Here is a 19,589-nt window from a genome sequence, read left to right on the forward strand (position 1 = left end):
GGCAGCAGGATCTGGCCCTGAGATGGCAGGACGCAGGGACACGGGTGTAAGCCAGCCACGTGCTGTTTGGCCATTCTTGCAAAAATAAATGAATCCGTTGTTTCCCAGCAAGGCAGGAAGGACCTGCCAGGACGGGCTTTGGGGATGCAAACCCTCCGGGGTCGGGGTGGAGGGGTGGGGTGCCAATTAAGCACATGAGCATCTGGGCTGTTGATTATTTTTAAGCCAGGGATTATTTTTTAATTGAGGCAGCGCTGGGAGAGCAGCCTCGCTCACCCTCCACGGCTGGACGCATGCCGGGGGCTGCCCGTGGGGAGTGAGCACAACAGCCTGGAGGAGAGGAGGGAGCTGCCCAGATCCTCGCTCCCATCCCTGAACCTTGGCGACCACTCCTGGGGGATGCTGCCCACCGGGGCACTGGCAGCCAGACGTGATGTAGCCGTGAAGTCCCATGAGCGGGACCCTCCGTCCATCCCAGAGAAAACTGACATCCCTTTCCCAGGAGTTCAATCCCATCCAAAGGAGGGGACACAGCAGAGACAAAAGGCGTCGGGTCCCACGGAGCATCGCCGCCCCCCAGTCTGGTTCATCCCATGTCTTGGAGGCCCCTTTGCTGCATGCGATTAGAAGATAATTAGCACTCCCTAACAATTAATTCCTCCAACGCCGGCCAACAGCTCCTCGCCTACTCTCCTCCTAATCCGGTTTAGTACCAGTTGAGTTGCTACTCGTCGGAGTGGATCGGGAGGAAATGCATTTTTCCCTTCCCCTGGGACATTTCCAGGCTGTCTGACCTCTCTGGCCCTAACGAGCTGCTGCCAGACGAGGGGATGCGGCCGTGTGCAGGGGACGGGCGACGGCGCTGCTGGCCACGCTCTCAGGAGAGTCCTGGCACCAGGTGACGGAGGGGAGCCGTGGGCTTGTCCCAGGCTTGCCCAGTGTTTGTGACATTCAACATCTGCGGCCGATTCCTGCAGTCAGAGCATCCGTATCTGTTCCCTACTTGAAATAAAAAATGCTGGTTTTTGGCTGAAGCAACGTACCGTCTGGGGAGCGGCCGCAGTGGAGGGGGTGCGATGGGGCAGGGTGAAGCAGCATCGGCTTGGGCGAAATCACCCTGCAGAAGGATTTGGAAAGTATTTCCAGAGATGGATCCATGCTGCTTGCCCACCTTTGGCTGCCCTGGCTGGGAGCACTGGCAGAAAATGGGTCAGTCGGGATGCTCGGCATTGCACAAGTTGGAAATAAGTGTCACTAAGGAGCTGTGGGACCCAGCTATTCGGGATGGGAAGGAAAAACCTGGAGTTGAGCTGGGGTGCTCAGTGGCAGCAGGGCACCCTGTGATTTCCTGAGTTTGGAGCTGATCTGGGGCACGTTTGGTGTTTGATTGTGCCAGAGGTGTTAGAGGACAGGATCTGGGGACCCGTGGACCACGAGAGCAGTGCCTGCAGCACCAGCCTCGAGGGCAGATGCTCCAAAGGATTTGCACCAACCCATCAGCCACCTCTGAGGACCAGCAGGTCCAAAGGGTCTATTTTAGACCCCAGGGTTGACATGGAGGTACATTATGTGCCCAGGGAGGCTGCACGTCCTGCTCAATTGTGCTTTTCCAAGGGTGTTCCCTGCATCCCATGGCTCTCAGGACTGGGCGGGTCAAAGCCCTGCCAGCAAGCATCAGCTGTGGAGGGGCTGCCAGTGCCACGGGCTTTGCTTTGCTGTGGCAGTCACAGCCGGGGGCTGCCCACACGCCGGGGTCCAGCAGCACCTGCCAGGCTTTGCCACGAGCTCAGCCCTCCGGCCGCGCCGCCTCGGCCTCATCCTGGCCCCCGAACAGGACCGGCTGGGCCAAGATCAACACCCACCTGGCAGGCGCCGCCGCGCTGAGGTCACTGCTTAGGGAAGAGGCTGTCTTGGCGTCTGCTGGCTCCTCTCTCCCCCGCGCCGGCAGCGGCAGCAGGGGAAGGCCACGTCGCTCTCCTCGAGCCGGAGACAAGGCGGGGAGCAGCCAGGACAGCCCCAGGCCCAGCAATGGAGAGGGCTTCCCCCCAGAGCCCACCGCCAGGCTCTGCGCTGGGCGGCGAGGGGTGGCTGGCAGCCCCCTGGCAGGGACGTGGGGCTTGACACTCCCCCCGGCACAGCGGGGAACCTGCATGGGGGTACAGTGGGGGGCTTGCCCCGAAGCACCAGTTTGCATTTGCAGCCTTCCCTCTGAGGCTGAGCGTGGGGAAACGATGGGTGGGCTCAGCTCTTCCATCGGGCACCCGGGTGATGCCGATGGTCCTGAGGGTTTGGCTTTGCCAAGCACTGATGGGGTTTGTGCTGGGAGAGGGGTCTCGCCGCTGGCTGGGGCCCCACCGAGCAGGGGGTGTTGGGGAGGCACCCTCGCCTGCGCTGTGGTTTGCTCCTCGCCTGAGCACAGAAACGCCGTGTTTAAGCTCAGCCCCAGCTTTGCTCGACACCCAGCTGTGGGCAGAAGGATCCTGGCCAAAAAGAAGGGCCGTTTCCTTGCCTCCAAACCGACCGTCCCCTCAGCTCTTGCGAGGAGCAGACGGGGCTCTGCCAGCTGCTGGGGACCCTCCAGGGCTTTGGGCAGCCCCAGACCCCCCCTCGCCCCCCTGCCCAACTCCACTGGCTCCAAGCACTGCAAAGAGGGGGTGGGGGGTCCCTTTGTGGGCGCCCCACACTGGGGCTCTCAGAGCTCTTTGCTGCTCTCTCTTCTGCAGCCCTTAAAAGTCAGGCAAGTTCAAGCTGCAAATAATTTATTAAAACCAGATGTGCTCGCTCAAAGCTGCCACGAGGAATTTCAGGGCGCTCCAGCCCTGGGAGGGCCAGCGCCGAGATCCCTGCCCTTCCGCCGCGGGGGCGAGACGGGGCTGGGGGCTTCCCGGGGAGCAGCGCTGCCCTCCGAGCCCGCTGCCTCTCCTTCCTCCCCGGCCTCCCCAGAGCTCCTGGAAAGGGGCAAAGAGAAATTCCAGCCATTTGCAAGAAATCTGCCTTTTAGAAAAACACTTTCTCTGCATGACTGGAGCAAATGAGCAGAGCCGGGTTGCCGAGCGGGAAGGGAAGGCAGCTGGAGAGCGGCGGAGGACAGCACATCCCGAACGGCATCTTCCCCCAGCCAGAAGCAGGGATGGGTCCGGGAAGCAGAGATCCCACCCTGTCCCACGGCCCTTTCCAGCAGGAGCAGCCTGGTCCAGCGGCCACGCAGTCAGCCCCAGATGCTTCATTTCCACCTCTGCCACTGCCATACCCGGTAGCCACAGGCACGTGCCCTTCCACCTCTGTCCCTCGCCGGTCCCTTTAGCCTGGAGAGGTTTTGGCACCAATCCCGGCCGGTCTCCTGGGTTTGGGTGCGAGCGGGTGGATTTTCAGGATTAGCAGGATCTGGGATGAGCCAATGCTGAACAAAGCAGGTTTTGAGCCCTGAATCTCACAATCAAGGCCAAGAGCGAGGAGGTTGCCGACACGGCAGCCCATGTCCTGCGGACCCGAGCCAGCACGTGCTCATGGCTCCCGCACAGCTGGTGGCTTCGGTCAAGAGAGGACGGCGCTGAGCAGAGCTCAGGGGGTTTTTCTTCCCGTGAACCCAAACCAGAGCCAAGCACCCCGGCCTGCGTTGCCTGTGGCTGCTCGAGTGGGGATGGGAGATCTGACCTGCACGCCAGGCCAAGTCTCCTCGTCTTCACCCCGCCGCCCCCCACAGCATCCCAGTGTTTTTAGCCCCACCTGGACCACTGCTCCTCTCTGCCCCATCCCTGCAGCCCAAGTAACAGCGGGTGGGAGGGCAGCTCTGGGCCAGGGCTGCCTGCGGGCTGGTGAGGCTCATCCCACACTGGTGGGGCAGACGGTGGCTGACGTCTCTTTTCAGACTTTACTGGATCAACACGAAGCACGGAGCCCCCCCCTGCGCTGACCCAGCAGCTGGCCAGCGTTTGGAAATGAGAGGCAACAGAGCAATAGAAGGACGGAGGGAGAAGAAAGGCTGCAGCAACCCATCCCATGGCAAGAGGCAGAGCTGGGAGTGAAGAGAAGACGGGACGCGCACAGCGCTGGCAGCGGCGCACGGCTCCTTAGCAGACAGCACGCGCCAGCGGCTTTTCCCATCCCTCGCGCCCCCACGCAGTTAATGCATGAAATAAGAGCGTGTCTCAGCCCCGGTCCCAGCTCCTGCTCCCCCGCCCGGCACAGACAATAGCGTCCTTGTGGCCAAGACGCCTGTTCCTGGGTGAGAATGTGGTGAGGGGAGGCTGAGCAGCTCCGCGTTTGCTTGGCCTCTCACCCCCACCCAGGGCGATGGCTCTGGAGCACCGGCTGCCCCAGGGGCAGCGCCGGGGTGAAGCGGGGACTTGGGCACAGCCACGTGCGGCGGTGGAAATTCAGCGTCACGTGCAAAGGTTCCTCGGCGTTTGGTAGAAAAGGTGACTCCGGTCTGGGCGGGAGTCAGGGCTGCACCGGGTCCCACGTCCACACGCTGCAAGTCCCCTCTCCCACTCCATGCTGGGAGCGGGAAGGTTTGAGTCAAGGCTGCTTGAGCCAGGCTTGCGTAGCACCCAGAAAATACCATCCTCCGGCAGCAAACCCCAGGGAGACACTGGCAGCGGGAGCAAACCTCGTGCCGAGGGTTTGCCAGGTCGCAAAATAAACTGGGACTGGCCCATTTGGCAGGAGGCAGCTCATTGCCTAGCGTGCCTCCTAACCGCTAACGCAGGAGGCGAAGCATCCAGCGAGGCAGCCCCTCGGTCAGTCTCTCGTTCCCGCTGGCGTCAAGCTGAGCGCGTAATCCCGCACGTACCCCCGCTCCCGGGCACGCCACGCAGGCGCGGTGGGTGCCTGCCCCCGAGGCCCGGCTGCCGCCGCAGGATGCTTGTGCGCTCGCTGCCGAAACGCTGCCGCCACCTCCCCCTGCCCAAATCTGTGTCGCATCATCAAAACTGGCACAGGGGGCTGAAAAATAATCAACTGCAGCAGCGGGGAGGGAGCCGAGCTGCTCTCGGTGTTTGGTTTCACTCGCGCTCAGCCCAACGCCGACTTCAAGTGCAGCGAGGGTGGTGTAGGCTGCAGAGAAGCCCCGATCCCCGCGACGACTCCTCAATCCCCCCCGACTCCCCCTCGGAGGCAGCAGGCTCCAGGGGGCTGCCGCTGCCCAGCTCCATGGGGGGGCCACCCCGCACTGGGGCTGTGACACACCGGCAGAGGAGCCGGGCGTGTGAACCGGTGCTCCCCAGTTATTAGTCCAGATATAAGCAAACTCGACATCTTCAGCTGCCAAGGTCCTTTTTAATTTTCTATTGTATGTTTTTTTTAAAGCTGACAAGGCTCAGCCGTAAGAAATTAAAGGAGCCGAGTTTCTCATCACTGCTCAGCACAGTTACTCTGGGTGACTGAGGCTAGAGCCTCGGGCACCCGTGCGCTGGGGAGCAGCCAGCGGGTTGCAGCCACCAGCTCCCGGCAGAGACAGCCAGGGCACAGGAGTTCAACACCGATTTTCATCAACAGACACAGAAAAGGTGCATTTTGTGTCCTGAACATCTATAGCTTCTAAAGGCAGCTGCTACTCTACTGGAAATGAGGGACAAACCCACCTCGAATGTGTCTCGACGTTCCACAACAAGATTGATGCCAGTAATTAAATAAGACTTTGTAATTTTCAGCAATTCCCCCCTCCGAGGCAGAAATCTCACTGCTCTGAGCTGCTGAACGCAGCCCTCCTCCATCCTTCCTCATCTTGTCTCATGTCAACTCCACGCAGCCACTGCAAGAGAGCTCGTGCCAACGCTACAAAGAGCAGAACAGTAAGAGCCGAGCAAATCGGTTTCTTAAAACTTATTTTAATATCCATGTCTCATCTGTTGGGTAGAGCCAAAACAGTCTGGCCTGGTTTAAGTTACAAATTCTTCATACACTTTTCTTTAAGTAAATGAACAGTGTGGCAATAGGGTCTGTTATTGGAAGTGAAACCCATATTAACAAGGAAGGTGTCGCAGCCAGAATTCTACCAGGGTTCTTCACTGCCATCAGCCTCAGGAAAGGCCAACGCTGTCCCCACGCCCCTGGATGGGTGTCGCACAGCAGGAATAAATGCATCTGACACAAAACTAATCACACCCACAGAGATAGCACACACTGTATGTCCAAGAAACAACGGGACCGGGATAGAAAAAACCCTTTTAGAATTCTCCCCGATCTGGTGGACAGACACCAAATCATCAGCTTCAGCAAACGGGATGAAGCATCAACCCTGATTGCGCCTGACAGGCTGAATAGACAAGTCGAAGTGCTGTTTGCTAAATAGTTAACTTCTGGAACAGAGCAGCAGGGATGGAAAGGGCTAAGAAATTATGGCTGAGGATTTAAAGATGCAGTATTTCTTTTCTTTGTTTAAAATACTACAGTTTAGAGACCACCTTAATGCACCTGCAAGTGAATACATCCAATTAAAAGCCCAAGAGTCACTACAAAAACAGTAAGAAAAATCAAAGCGGCAGAGTTCTCCACTTCCCAGGTCCATCGCCTGATTTCAGCAGACTCCTCCATTTTTCAGTTTACTAGAAGTTCCTGATCAGGTTTAAGCATAATACTTGCAGACGATGGCTTACAATAAGGCAGACAAGCAGTAGTTCTCTCTGAAAAGTGCACAATGGAGAACATCGCTTGCCACAAGAACGCCATTTGGCTACCAAGCACCCCAAAACCAGTCCACGTGGTGCCGGAGCTGCGGGTGCGATGCTGGAGGTGACGCACGGACAGCCCACGCCGCAGCGGTCTGGGTACCGGGTTCGGAAGTGCGCTCAGGGTCATGTGTTTTTTAAACACCACCCTGAATACAGTGTACCGCTCGGCTCCCTACCGACACAAGCCTTGCTTTTGAACACTGCATCTTTAAATATTTCTGGCTATGAACTCCTGCCACATGTTAGGAGCACTCCAACCTGGCTGCCACATGTTCAAGTGCTGTGCTTTTTGTATGTGTTTTCAGTTTTCCTTCAATGTGGGGGGAACAGGGGGCAGAGCGGGGACAAGAGGCTTGCGTTTCACAGCAGGCAGGATCCCGCCGAAGGGTGTGAGACCCTCCAGACTACAGAAGGGAGACAAAAAAAAAAAAAAATTCGGGTGTTTGCTCCCTTCAAGAACATTATCTCATCCCCTCTCACTTGAAATCGGATGCAGCGATGGCAGCAAGTTAGGAAAGTCAGCAAGTTTTAGAAGGTAAGTGTTAAGGGAGAGGAAGCTTTGCTGCCAAGTCACCTAACCGAGAAGAGCAGACAAGTCTTCAGCTTTGGATTTTTGTAAGATGAACAAGGTATGTACAGTACTGCGTGAGCACAGATCACACCTGTGATCAGCTGGGCTGTGCTCCGATTCTTTCCCGTTCACTGCCTGCCTTTTCAACAGTCAACAGGTATCACACTCACGAGAGCAGAGAGCACGTCGTGAACATGTCAGGGTGTGTTTTCAAAAAGAACAGCACTTCAAATAAATTAAAAAGGTGCAACCGTTGAGAGCTACGAAGCAGCAGCTGAAAACCTTGTGGCAGTCTGAGCTGTGATCCACTCTGATCACAGGAGATCTACGCAAGCCTGTTCTCCTGTGGGCTTCAGCGCCCTCCTGAGAAGGTGAATTGTATTCATGAGGCCACCCCAAGGGAGCAGAAAGCTGCACCATCCGCAGAATGGACACTGCCATGAGCCTGCTAATACGGGTTTCACTTTGAGACCAGAAAACTGTTTTCTTCCAAAAAATTGTTATTTTTAAAAAATTGAAATTAATTAGGGGTAAAACACTAACTCTAGTGCCATGAACAGGCAGGATCAACTTTTTTCCCCTCCAAAGGGCAAAGAGTCATATACCATCCCCAGCTGAACCTTGGTGCTTCGAGCTTTTCAGGAGATGTTACCTAAACTTTATTAAAAGAAAAAGAACAATGTTTAAATATCAACACTGGACTAGCCCAGTCTTTCTCCAAAGTCCACATTCTTCATATGAAGCACACACGGCGTCCTGGATTCCCCAAGGCTGCATGTTCAGAAGTTCACAGTACATGGAACCATGTCTTTTTGTATTTTCTTGAGTTTCCCCTCCTTGCTCAGAGCAGCCACCCTTTTGTGGTCATTTACTGGATAAACCTCAAGCCATCTCCTATCCACATGGCTTGGCCTAGATGCCGAAGGTTTTCTTGATGAGAGTTGATGTCATGCTCTATGGATGGAAAAAAGCAAGAGAAAAAAAGCACCTGGTACAGGTTTCTCGAGACCCTTGCGGATTCCTCTATTCCAAAGCTGTTTCTGAAAGTCTTTTTGCCGGTTTCTCAAGCAGTTTTTGGCCTATTACTCTGTCTCAGTTTGAAGAGCTATTATTGGATGATCCAGAGGTTGATGCAATCGCAGCTCCAGCTGGGCTGCTTGTGGATACAGATTTGCGGATGTGAGGCAGCAAGTACGGGTCACAGGCCAGTTGCTGGACATCTATCCGATCCTCCTTTCGGTAGGCCAAACAACGTCTGATAAACGCCTGCAGATACCCCAAAGGCAAAACGAGAATTAGCAGACGGACAGAAATAGGAAGCTTTACCAGAGAACTCTTCAGGCACGGGGGCAATCTGACAACCCCAGCGCTTGAAATTCCTTCTGCAGTGACCACAGAGACAGCCCGACTCCTACACCAGAAGCTCATCTTTTATCAGGAGAACGCGCGGGCAGAGGCACGCACCGCACTCTGTTCAGTCCTCAGCCTGACAGCTACAGCAGCGCAAAGCCACCGAACGCGCTGCAGGAGGCAAGTGTCAAACACGGAACTCCTGCTGGTTTTAGGGAAACCAAGAGGATGGAGCTGCCAGTGCCGACCCAACATACACAGCGTGATCAAACTCGCTGCAAGATTTACCTTTGCTTCTGGTGTGACTACTGGCTTTGGAGGGAACTGCACCTCGGTAGCTTTCAGAATTGTGTTCTCCTGCAGAATGTCTTGTTGTGACTGGTTGTGACCAAAGGGCTACCAAAAAAAACCCAACAGAAGACAGTAGTTAAAGTTTTAAGACAGGCCTTAAAAACCCCCGTAATTCTACTCTTTTATCATCGCTTGACATCAGTATTTTTCTGAGCAAGCAGCTCACAAATGCTGTGAGGGTGCTGCAGATTCCAGCCAGATGAGGACACATTGCTCCTGACCTTAAACTGAACAAAAGGGATGAAACTGGAACATGTCTGGGGTGTCTCCAACTCTGACAGGAATGGGATGGGATCGGAGCAGGCCTTGCTTGGGCTGGGATCTCCCTGATGTGCCAGTTCAGCAGGTTGGGGAAAATGAAAAGTGACAGTCCTGCAAACATGTTAAAGTTAGCCACAGCCCCGGGGCATGTCAGGGTCCTGCTGCCAACAGGCAGCTCCTACAAATTCTCACATTCCTTCTTGGGCTTTGGTGGTGGCGTCAGTATGTCTAAATGTGACTCGACACTGGTGTCTGCTCCACCTGGAGCTCCCATGGATGTTTTGGAGGGATTAACTGAGCTGGATAGAGCGCTCTAGACAAAGAGTTAAGTCTCTTTCCAGACCTAGGTCAGCTTCAGCACACACAAGAGGGCCTTCCTCTATCTAAGCCAACAGCAGATTCACCCACTTCAGTCCCTGCTGCGCTGGTTCCACCGTCTGACTGACAACACTAAGCAACACACCACGTTTCTCAGCCCAGGCTTTCACAACACTTGCAGCAGCAGGCTCCACAAAGGCTTAGTGCACTGAAAGCATCACAAAACAACGCCAGACCAAGAACCTCAGGTGTCTGGCCCTGAACAATACACTTCCCATAACGGCCTCAGTGGGAACAAGCCCAGTGGAAATAGATTTATCTGCAGAATACTGCTCTGAAGGAAGTGCCACGTAGAGCAAAACACAGCCTAGTGAATTCTCCCCACTTCTCCCCCATTAGATCCACCTTGGAGCTGACAGCAAGGAGACAAGGCGGAAGGAAGCACCTTCTCAGCCTGGGGAGGAGAAGGAAGCAGAAGCCAGGGCTGCCTCCCAAAAGGTTTGGGAATCACCACTAAGAAAGGACTTAAATGCAGTCTTACCTTTCTGCCATAGAGACACTGATAGAAGATGACTCCCACTGACCAGACATCAACTTTATTTGAAATCTTTGGAGGTTCTTTCCCAACCACAAAACATTCTGGTGGCAAATACCTAATTAGAAGGAAGCAACAACAGGTTATGAGCAGCATCTTCAAATACTTTTCATCATTTTCTTTTGAAAGGAAGGAACAAGGTTCTGCGATCAGATACTGGCTTAGGACTTGAGGGACCCAATCTCATTCTTGTACATCTTTGGACCACAATCACAAATGCAGACCCCTTCTGGGAACAGTGACCCCAAGACTCTCCAGATACCCATGGTCTGAGCTAGTCAGCACGGTCAGTTTCTTTTCACCGGAGCACATAAAATAACTCCATTTTCTTTGATCTTCGGAACTGGTATTTTTTGTTAAAAGGGGTTGGCCAACAATTCCACAAGAGAAACACAGAGCCAAAATACATATATCTAGAAATACAACCCCAGATGCCACGTCCTAGTTAAGAGACACTCAGCCTTGCTCAAACTACAGTTAGTTTCATTTTTAGGAACAGAATAAAATTGTACAATACAGAATGCCTTAACAAATGTTCCCATACAACTGTTGCCCATAGTGACAGTCTGCAGCTTAGGTGCCATCAAAGAATCGCTTTCAGTGGCACTCACCGTAGGTCTTGCTCTCAGCCACGGGTGACACAGTGACAATACTTGGCAGTGAGGATAAAGTATTGCTGAAAACGCCTTTCACATGACACCCAAAAGTGATGTACATCTCACAGTGCTGTCTGTAGCCAGAGCATCTTTTGAAAGAGCTGACTATGGATTTTCACCTCCTTATTTCAGTGGCAAACTCTTTCCATCTCCCTGATGTACCTAAATTTCCCGACAGGCACGGTTTTCTCCTCCTCCTCGCCCGACTGTCAGACAGTGCCATTATGGGCTGTGAAACGGCTGCCAAGCTCCACTCGCCATCTCAGCAGCATGCAGCATATGCAGTTTTTCACTAGGCCTTTTGTATAAGAGTTTTCAAATATATAAACGCTAACCCACTGAAAAGTAAAAAGCTGTCAGCCTCATAAGGAGCTGTGTGACAACAAGAGCAGTTTCTAGGGTCTTAAACCTCCAGTGTCTCAAGCTGTCACAGACAATGGCAGCACATATAGACCTGACATAGATCCAAAGCTATTTATAAACTGTTCTTGATCTGCAATTTGCAAATGCCCCAGGTGATGCTTACCAGTAAGTACCAGCCCCCTGTGATGTCAGTTCCATGCCATCAACAGAGTTGTAGCTGTCATCATCCATGATTTTGGAAAGTCCAAAATCTGTGATTTTTATCTCTCCACATGCAGTACCATTGACTAGAAGAATGTTACCTAGAACAGAGGAAGGAAACAGCCTCTTAGGATATACATCTAACAGGAAAACCCCCAGGAATAAAATTGCATTGTACTCTGGCACTCTGCACAAGAGGACAAGGAACCTACACAGTGAGCTGCAGCAACCCCAGGGGATGTTTTACTACCCAATACCCTGAGCTCCAGAGACAACTCAACTCCCACCAAGCGCTAGAACCGATCTACCCATCCTGGAATGACCCAGTGGCACGACATTACTTGCAGCCTCCAGATTCTGAGCCCTATTAGCCAAATGAGTTTGATGCCCGTGCTGTTTTGACCCCTCCCAAAGGTCCCGTTGGAAGGGCAGGTCAAAAGGGAGGATTAAGGAGAAAAGTACACATACACAGTTATGACTCATTCTGCCCAGAAGTCCTGACTTGCCCTGGCCTCTCAACAAGCCAGAAACTCTCTCCTTCCTGGCAGTGCTCCCCAGTGGCTTTCTAAGCTCAAAAAGGACAATTACTGCTTAGGCAAGAGTCTTTTACAAATCCATCAAGGATCAAGAAGTCAGATCATCACTGTTTTTCTCAAAGCCTACAATAAAGCAGCAGAATCGTGCGTGATGGCAGTGGATGAATCACAGCTTTAGACAACTGTAGGCAGAGCTCTGCAGCATGCTCAGACAACATGAGAACAGTTGGCAGCTGGGGGAAGAAACAGGGTCACTAGAACTAGTGCAACAGCACCACCTCCCGTAAGATTCCTCATGCTGATGCAATAAACCACATCACATACCAGTTACACAATGCTGATGAAGTGCCACCAGTATAGGGAGACAAGCCAGGGATAACTGCCCGAAGAGATGCTGAGTTTTACTGGACTAGGAAAAAAAGCTATGCAGCCAATCGGCATCAACTGCACCCCCCCCCCCCCAAAAAAAAAAAAAAAAAAAAGAAAAAAAGAGCACCTCCATTTCTCCCCTCGTGACTCTGCCCAATGGCAAAGGGAAATCTGCAGCAACACGTGGAGGGGACCCTCTATGGGACAGACATTACCAAATTCAAAGGCAGACCTGCATGGCTTGACCGTATGTCCTCAGCTTTGGGAGCTGCCACATGATATGAAAAACCAAACGCTTCCAAGTAAGCTTCTGTCACCAAATTTTCAGGCAGATGATTACAGGAAGAATAAGCCAGTAAAATGGGGACATGAAAACACACTAGTAATTGTGGGAACCTTTTATGAAGCAATAACAGAAGCTCTCAACAGCAGACTACAAGCAGGACATTAAGAAACCAAACACAGACACTTGGTGGTTCAAGGGCTCGTTCTGAACAAGGAGGCTACTTTTTCTGGAATGTGACTTCCTTGTTTTATGTTGCAATCCTGGGAGACAATACCCTTTTCACAGCATGCTCCATGCATTTTAGTTTGTTTCTTGTTGCAAGTTACTTTTCCCAGACAGCCCTGTCTCCGTTTTGCTGTCTGACCAAAGCAAACTTCCCCATGTTACTTACAACCCATTACCTTTAGTCAGCATCCTTAAGCACACCAGCTAGCAGCACAGCATACCTGGTTTAAGGTCATAGTGTATGATGGGAGGTTTGATTTCGTTTAAGTATTTTAAAGCATTCACAATCTGCATGATAATGGATCGCGCCTCTTTCTCCGACATTAATTTGTGCTGTTTCAGGTAGAAGTCCAGATCATTTCCCTCACAGTATTCTAACACTGTACAAAACCTGAAGGCAAAACAGGAGTTGTTGCAATTAAGGCACCCGATACAGACAAGCAATAACAAAGCGTTCTGGTTTAAGACTCACCTATTTGGTCAGTATTTTAATTTAAGAGTCCTCCAGCCTATTAAACCCTTTCTAAAAATAAGCTACCAGGAGCACAGTCCTCAACCCCCAACAGTACAAAGGTCAGAGATCCCCCATGAAGTGCTAGATCCAGAAGGGGAAAGCTCCATCAGCTGGGGCATTTGCCCAGGCCAACACAGAGTAGGATTTACTAGTAAAGCACCACATCTGACATAATACAGCATACTGGTTTGCGAGCTAGTGTATCTAGAATACCAACGTATGTTGAAACTGCACCAGATATCTCTGCAGTACAGTCTGCTGCACTGGTGGGGACATTCTCTGGACTCTCCTCTAAAGTTTTAAGGGACCAAATACTTTGCCTGTAGTGAACGGGTCAACCCAAGTCAAAGGACATGGCAACGTAACTTACGAGTCAGTATCCAGCGAAAAGTAGTCATATAGCTTAACTATTCGAGGATGATCCAGTTCTTTGTGAATTCTGTACTCTCTACACGCGTGTCTGAAAATAGGAAAGTCTGAGCATTAGTCATACAAGTGACTTAATTCTAAGTTCTGCAGATAGCGAACTCAGACATACCACACAGCAGTCCAATCAAACCCATGCACATTATTCAGACAGCTCAGGAAAAGGCAAGCAAGTGAGGAAATATGCAGAACAGCTCTTAAGAACCACAGAATCTCAGTGCATCTCAAATGCTGGCAATACTACAACATAACTACTCTTGAATAATGGTACTGCTTGCCAAATTAGAATAACCTCATAATAAATCACTAAGGGATCCAAGATAGCTGAATACAAAAATCAGCAAGTTCTAGAAAAATTCCATGATGCTCAACAGCCCAGCTTTCAGGCTTCAAATAGAGTTTAGTTTGTCCCAGGGACTTGTTGGACAATTAACGTCACAGTGTTACCTTTGAAGCTGTCAAGAAGGCCTGGCTGCCATTCTGCAGAGTTTATCTAATCCATGGCATTAGGGAGCAAGTGTTACCAACACCAAAAGGTTTCCTGTACCTCTCCTTCTAGGCCATGACATACATACAGCCCTAATCATCTGTGAAAGGATTAAGTATTCTAGGAAACAAAGGGAAGGGGAAGGCTTTCAGGGAGCACAATGCAGGTGTGTAACCTGGAAAGTGGGCACAAACAACTGTTTCCCACAAGAGTAGAGCTTGGACATTTCAGAGAGAGGAAGCCACTTTTAACACTTTCTTCACAGAACGCTACAGGTGCTTTCAAACCTTGTGCCATAGTGCTTATACAAAACTCTGTGTGTGTCCACGAGCATGTTTAAAACGTCTCTAATCTGACCATAACTTTTGCAAGTAGCTACCGGGACAGAGAGTGACTTCTGAAATGTGTTAAAACACAGGAAAAAATGGCAGCCTGTTCACTGACACCGGATAACCAAATGCAGGAGGAGTTTGGAAACATGGCTGCTTTACAGCCTTACTTACTTGTGATAGTTTTCTTTCTTCTCATCTCGCCAGTTTTTATTTAACTGGTGTATTTTCACAGCTACGTATCTCTGTTCTGTTAAATCAAATGCCTGCAGAGAGAAGAGCTGAAAATCAGTAGGAATCACAACTTCAAATTAATATTGCAAAAACAGACAAGCTCTAACAAACCAATATCCCCACCCAGGAAATCAGCATTACGACATACTGAGTGAAGAGCAAACACACATTTTGATGTAATTAGTTTCACTAATGAAACCAAGCAACTCTGAAAACAATTGAATATTCTGTGCTTTGATCTGACCTTCCCCCTTGGGATTTAACTAATGCCACATTTATTCTGACATTTTACCACCAGAGCTATAATGGGATCAGAAAGGCCAAATTACAAAAATACAGACAGTTAATCACACTGGGAAAGACCCTGCTATTATTCCCCCAAGCCCCCTAACTCATTTTCTGTGCTCAGCTAAAAAAAAAAAAAAAAACCAAAACATACAGAGTTTTCAATGCTTTGTTTCGCATTGGTAGCTCAGCAATATGTCTTGGAACATAATGTTTCAGCTTATTTAGAAGCTGGAGAATTCAATGGCAGAAACGTGTAAATCTTACGCTGCATTTTTCCCTCCAGCTTCTTGCTATTTAGTCAGTCTTTAAAGAATGGACCTCTGGAATTGTGCTCTGCTCATGGAGAAATGCAGAAATTTTTTACCTTGCCTGAGAGCACCAACAGCTAATAATTTATAGGACGGGGCAAAATCCTATTGTATGTAGACAAGGATAATCTGTGTCCCTCTCAGAAGTTGCATACTTAACTCCTAATGCTTAATAGATTGGCCAGGACTCTGGAGAAAAAGCCTTAAGCATTTCTTTGTTTTAGTAACAGTTACAACTCTTAAGCGCGTGGTCAGGTATGAAACTTTCATACCCTCTTGCTTTCATCTGTGGAGCCAAAGCTTTCTGCTTAGTCAGCAAAGCCTCCAAAGAGAAATTCAGAGTACTTTCATGTAGCTTTTTTTTCACTACCTGAGCAGTGTAGCCCCTCTAGTTTAGATACCTACTGTCATACTGCATCAAAATAATACATCGCTGTGAAGTTCCCAATATTTGCATTGGCATAGTTATTTTCATTCTAGCCAAATTCAACATGAATTAAAAACTACTGAGTACAGAAGGGGAATATTTAGAACTGGAAAGGCTCTAAGCATACCAGTCAAAGCACCAGAGTACCACAGGTCTTGGCCATGCAAGAGTGCTGACACACAAGTAATCCTCAGTTCCAAGGAAGTCCCAAGATGACACGCACACACCCCCCCCCCAACCCTCAGTCTGCTACTTTAGAGCATAATATGAAGACACAAGGAAAAAAAGCCTTCTACCCCCAGGAAACGAGGCTTTGCTCTTATTATTGGAGCCATTTTCTCTTATTTACAGTGACACTCAGACTTGCTATGTCATACTCCATATAACTTAGCCACTTAAGGTATTTGTGTGTAGCACTTGAAGAAACAACCGGTTTGCTTCTCTGTCCTGACAAAACTTGCAGACTTGGTGCAACATTTTCTTGAAACATACATTGCAGGAAATCTGACCTCTGAGGACAGGGGCAGAACCTAAAAATCTCAAGTCTGCTGTCTAATGCAAGCCAGATGCAACATGTGCTTTGTCATGTCCCTTCTTCCCTCCACAACCACACACACCACTGAGAAAACAAGTGTAAAAATTCTGCTTACTGCAATATTTCACTGCAGATTCAGATTACACCACAGATTGCCACTTCAAATTTACCTTATATACTTCACTGAAGCCGCCTCTACCCAGAAGATGTAGCAACAAATATCTATCATTTAGCGTTGGATGGTCTTTAAATCTGGCGAGAAAGACATCATTTAAGAACACTGACAGAAATAATGCAATCTACTGCACAATAAATGGCAGCTACTATGCAGCTTAGAAACAACATTTTTGCATTAAACCAGAAAAATATTAAAGTTGTGTTAATGACTGACAGATGTGATACTATGTCATCACTTTGCACTGATTAAAGACTATATAATGGTACCTTGATATACCTGGAAGCCTTTGTCTTACATGGACTTCAAGTTGTACCACTGTGCCACCCCCTATCAAGTGACATGTTAAGTCATAACACTAATTTTAAAAAAAAGATTGTTCCCCATTACAAAGGGGACAAATAAAAGATTATTAGACAATTTTGTCCCTGAACCCCATGTGCTTACTGTGAATTATCTTCATTGTGTATCCTTTTTAATTCCCTGATATGTAGATTTCTAACCCTCTCTAGCCGTTCCAACTCTGCCTGGATCTCTGCTTCTTCCTGTACAAGGAAAAACCAAAAGGAGAACACAACACTGTGTAAGACAATGCAGTTAGCATTTCCACCTGATTTATGGAACACAAATGCAATTCCACTTGTGAAGAAGTTATTTGTAAGTAACTTGTTTGGGAGATCAGAGAGATGGTCATGATCAACTAAGAGTCAGGTGGAAGATGACCGGAATGAAAACTGACTGGGCAGTTTTGTTTACACCTAACAGAGACAGGAGCAGAAACACCTTTACACCTTCTCAGTTTTAAACATTTTCTGTAATTAAGAAGCATTGTTGCTCTGGTCCTGCTCCTTCCCTGATTAAGTGCTATGCAGCTGTTTTTGTAGGAACTCAGCCTCTGCTGGGACAAGAGAAAGAGGACTGCCCTCAGAAGTAAGGGACACAGATATCATGATGCCACATGGGGATCAGGCAGCATGAGAAGAGGACAATTAGTGGTACGTGGTAGAACACGTCAGAATGTAACATACAGCCACGTGAACTTTTTGATACACTGTTCATAGAGTTGGAAGTTGTAGTGCCCTCAAACATGGCGCCAGAATTCACATCACTGGACAGGGCTGCAAACCTCAATTAAAGTGTGCGCCTTGAGCAGTATTATTCAGTATATATGACTCAAGGGACACAGTTACCCATTTGTCTTGTGACTCTTGTTCCTTCCCCTCTCAAATTGTTCTATTTTTAGACATATAGAATGAGCCAGTTTCCAAAAGTGGAGAAGGATAAGCACAGCTTCAGACAATGCCACGATCCCAGAACATTACTTCATTTTCCATTAAGGTCCATTTCCAAATGGATTCCTTTGTTCCAGAGTGACACACTACATGCCAGCGTAGATGGACCTGCAATTAATCCACTCTAGCAATGTGGAAGCTGTAGAGCAAGCATGCCTTTAGCATACTCCTGCCCGTATCACTTATCTTTGTTCACAGGTCAATAAAACACAATGGGCAGAGTGCCAGCAGATTCCATGTGTGCATTAACTTTCCCTTGCCACTGAAAATAACAAGCAGTACAGTAGCATTAATGAGGCCTTGCATTCAACTTGTGTGTCAAGGTTACAGGAAAAAAAACCACAACTAAGTGTAGAGCTCAGGCACCGCCTAAGAAAAGATGGGGGACTGCAGCAATGCATTTGCATGCTTCCTCTTTGTTGCATATGGGAAAGAAAACTCCTTGGCCTTAGCAGAGATCACAGCTAACCAGGAAACGGCAGGAGACATCTATTTTTCTTTTTCAGTACTTCATCTGTTGAAGCGTCCCAGAAAACTTATTTATAGGTTACTGCAATCACTTTAAAGATAACCAAGAGCTTATCTAACTATAACCACACTTGCAGGTGCAGTTCCTACTGAAGCCAACGTATTTGAAAACAAACGTGCATTACAGCTACCTAAACAGTACCAGTTTCCAAAAGCTCAAGAGATTTTATTGGGCTGTTACTGATAATGCTGGTTACTTGATATTGCAAAGAAATGGGAAAGTCAACGATAGCTGCAGGTTTTGTTGTGTTCTTGTTATTTTCTTCCCTTGGTCCGTCCCTTCTTATTCCCCCATTATCAGACACGTACGGAGCCCAGCACTAGGCAGGTCACAGTGACAGAATAAGATGCATCAAAACAGTGGAACTTCCTGCATGAAATCATAACCGTAAGGACACAGAAATCTATCTATTCAAGCAAAGAACATCTTTCCTGAACACCACTGCCTTAGAAAAAATTATTACAAAATCCTGGCCATTTCTTTCAAGCAACAAAAGCCTCACAATTATTAAACAAACAGTAGTGACCCCTACAGAGAAACACTATTGTTCGCAGAACACTGAATCTTAATGCCTACCTTTTCTGCAGTTAGTTCTTACCTTTTTAAGATGACCTAGTCGGAGTTTGAAGATTTCTTCTTGTTCATGGTATTCTGCTAACGTTAACCTGCAGAGGAGACAGATCCAATGCATTAGGTTTCAACGCATGTGATAAAGTGCAGACTAAAGAATACACATCGCTGGTGGAAGTGATAACCACACAGAGCACGTCAACAGCTAGCAGGAAATATTTTAGGTGAACTCTGCAATCTTTTTTTATTTTTTTTTAAATGATCAATCTAAAGGAGACCAAAAGCTTAAGCCTTGATAAAGCACATGCTCATTTCAAATCCAATTCCCTAATAACACCTGTTAAGGCTAGTGACTGACTTTTTAACAAAGAAAGCTAAACCATAATCTAAATAAATCATAATCTAAATAAAGCACAAGTATTCCACATCTTATTTTTCCATTTACAGTTTGCTTTACTGACTCATTTTCAAATTTTATTTTGTAATAAAGGCTGAATAATTCAACCCAGCTATTCACTCTGTGACTAGCAGTACACCTTGCCACAGAGCCACTGCAAACAGAACAATGACCTGGGATTCAGAAATTTTCTTGTTTCAGGCTCTGCAAGCAGCTTCCAGGGAAACCTTTGGGAGATCTACTTCACCTTACTGTATCTTTGACCTCACGTGTAGTTAGGAGAAGCAATGGAATAAGGGGAATAATCCTCATTTTATTGATGGTA

General features: G+C 48.8%; 1 protein-coding gene across 5 annotated transcripts in view; it reads right to left on the minus strand.

The window, feature by feature from the left end:
* Positions 1-5,811: 5,811 nt before the first annotated feature.
* TLK2 (tousled like kinase 2) overlaps positions 5,812-19,589 on the minus strand; it is a 43,429-nt gene continuing 29,651 nt past the window's right edge. For all 5 annotated transcript variants that reach the window (XM_037411006.1, XM_037411005.1, XM_037411008.1 and 2 more), the window contains 10 exons: positions 18,896-18,962; positions 16,924-17,021; positions 16,472-16,553; positions 14,684-14,775; positions 13,638-13,727; positions 12,975-13,144; positions 11,300-11,438; positions 10,064-10,175; positions 8,881-8,988; positions 5,812-8,508 (listed from right to left, as the gene is read on the minus strand). In XM_037411006.1, the coding sequence (XP_037266903.1) occupies positions 8,335-8,508; positions 8,881-8,988; positions 10,064-10,175; positions 11,300-11,438; positions 12,975-13,144; positions 13,638-13,727; positions 14,684-14,775; positions 16,472-16,553; positions 16,924-17,021; positions 18,896-18,962 (1,132 nt within the window). In that variant the 3' untranslated portion in view covers positions 5,812-8,334. The remainder of the gene's footprint in view (positions 8,509-8,880; positions 8,989-10,063; positions 10,176-11,299; positions 11,439-12,974; positions 13,145-13,637; positions 13,728-14,683; positions 14,776-16,471; positions 16,554-16,923; positions 17,022-18,895; positions 18,963-19,589) is intronic.

This window comes from Falco rusticolus, chromosome 18 (genome assembly GCF_015220075.1).
Source record: "Falco rusticolus isolate bFalRus1 chromosome 18, bFalRus1.pri, whole genome shotgun sequence".
NCBI lineage: Eukaryota > Metazoa > Chordata > Aves > Falconiformes > Falconidae > Falco > Falco rusticolus.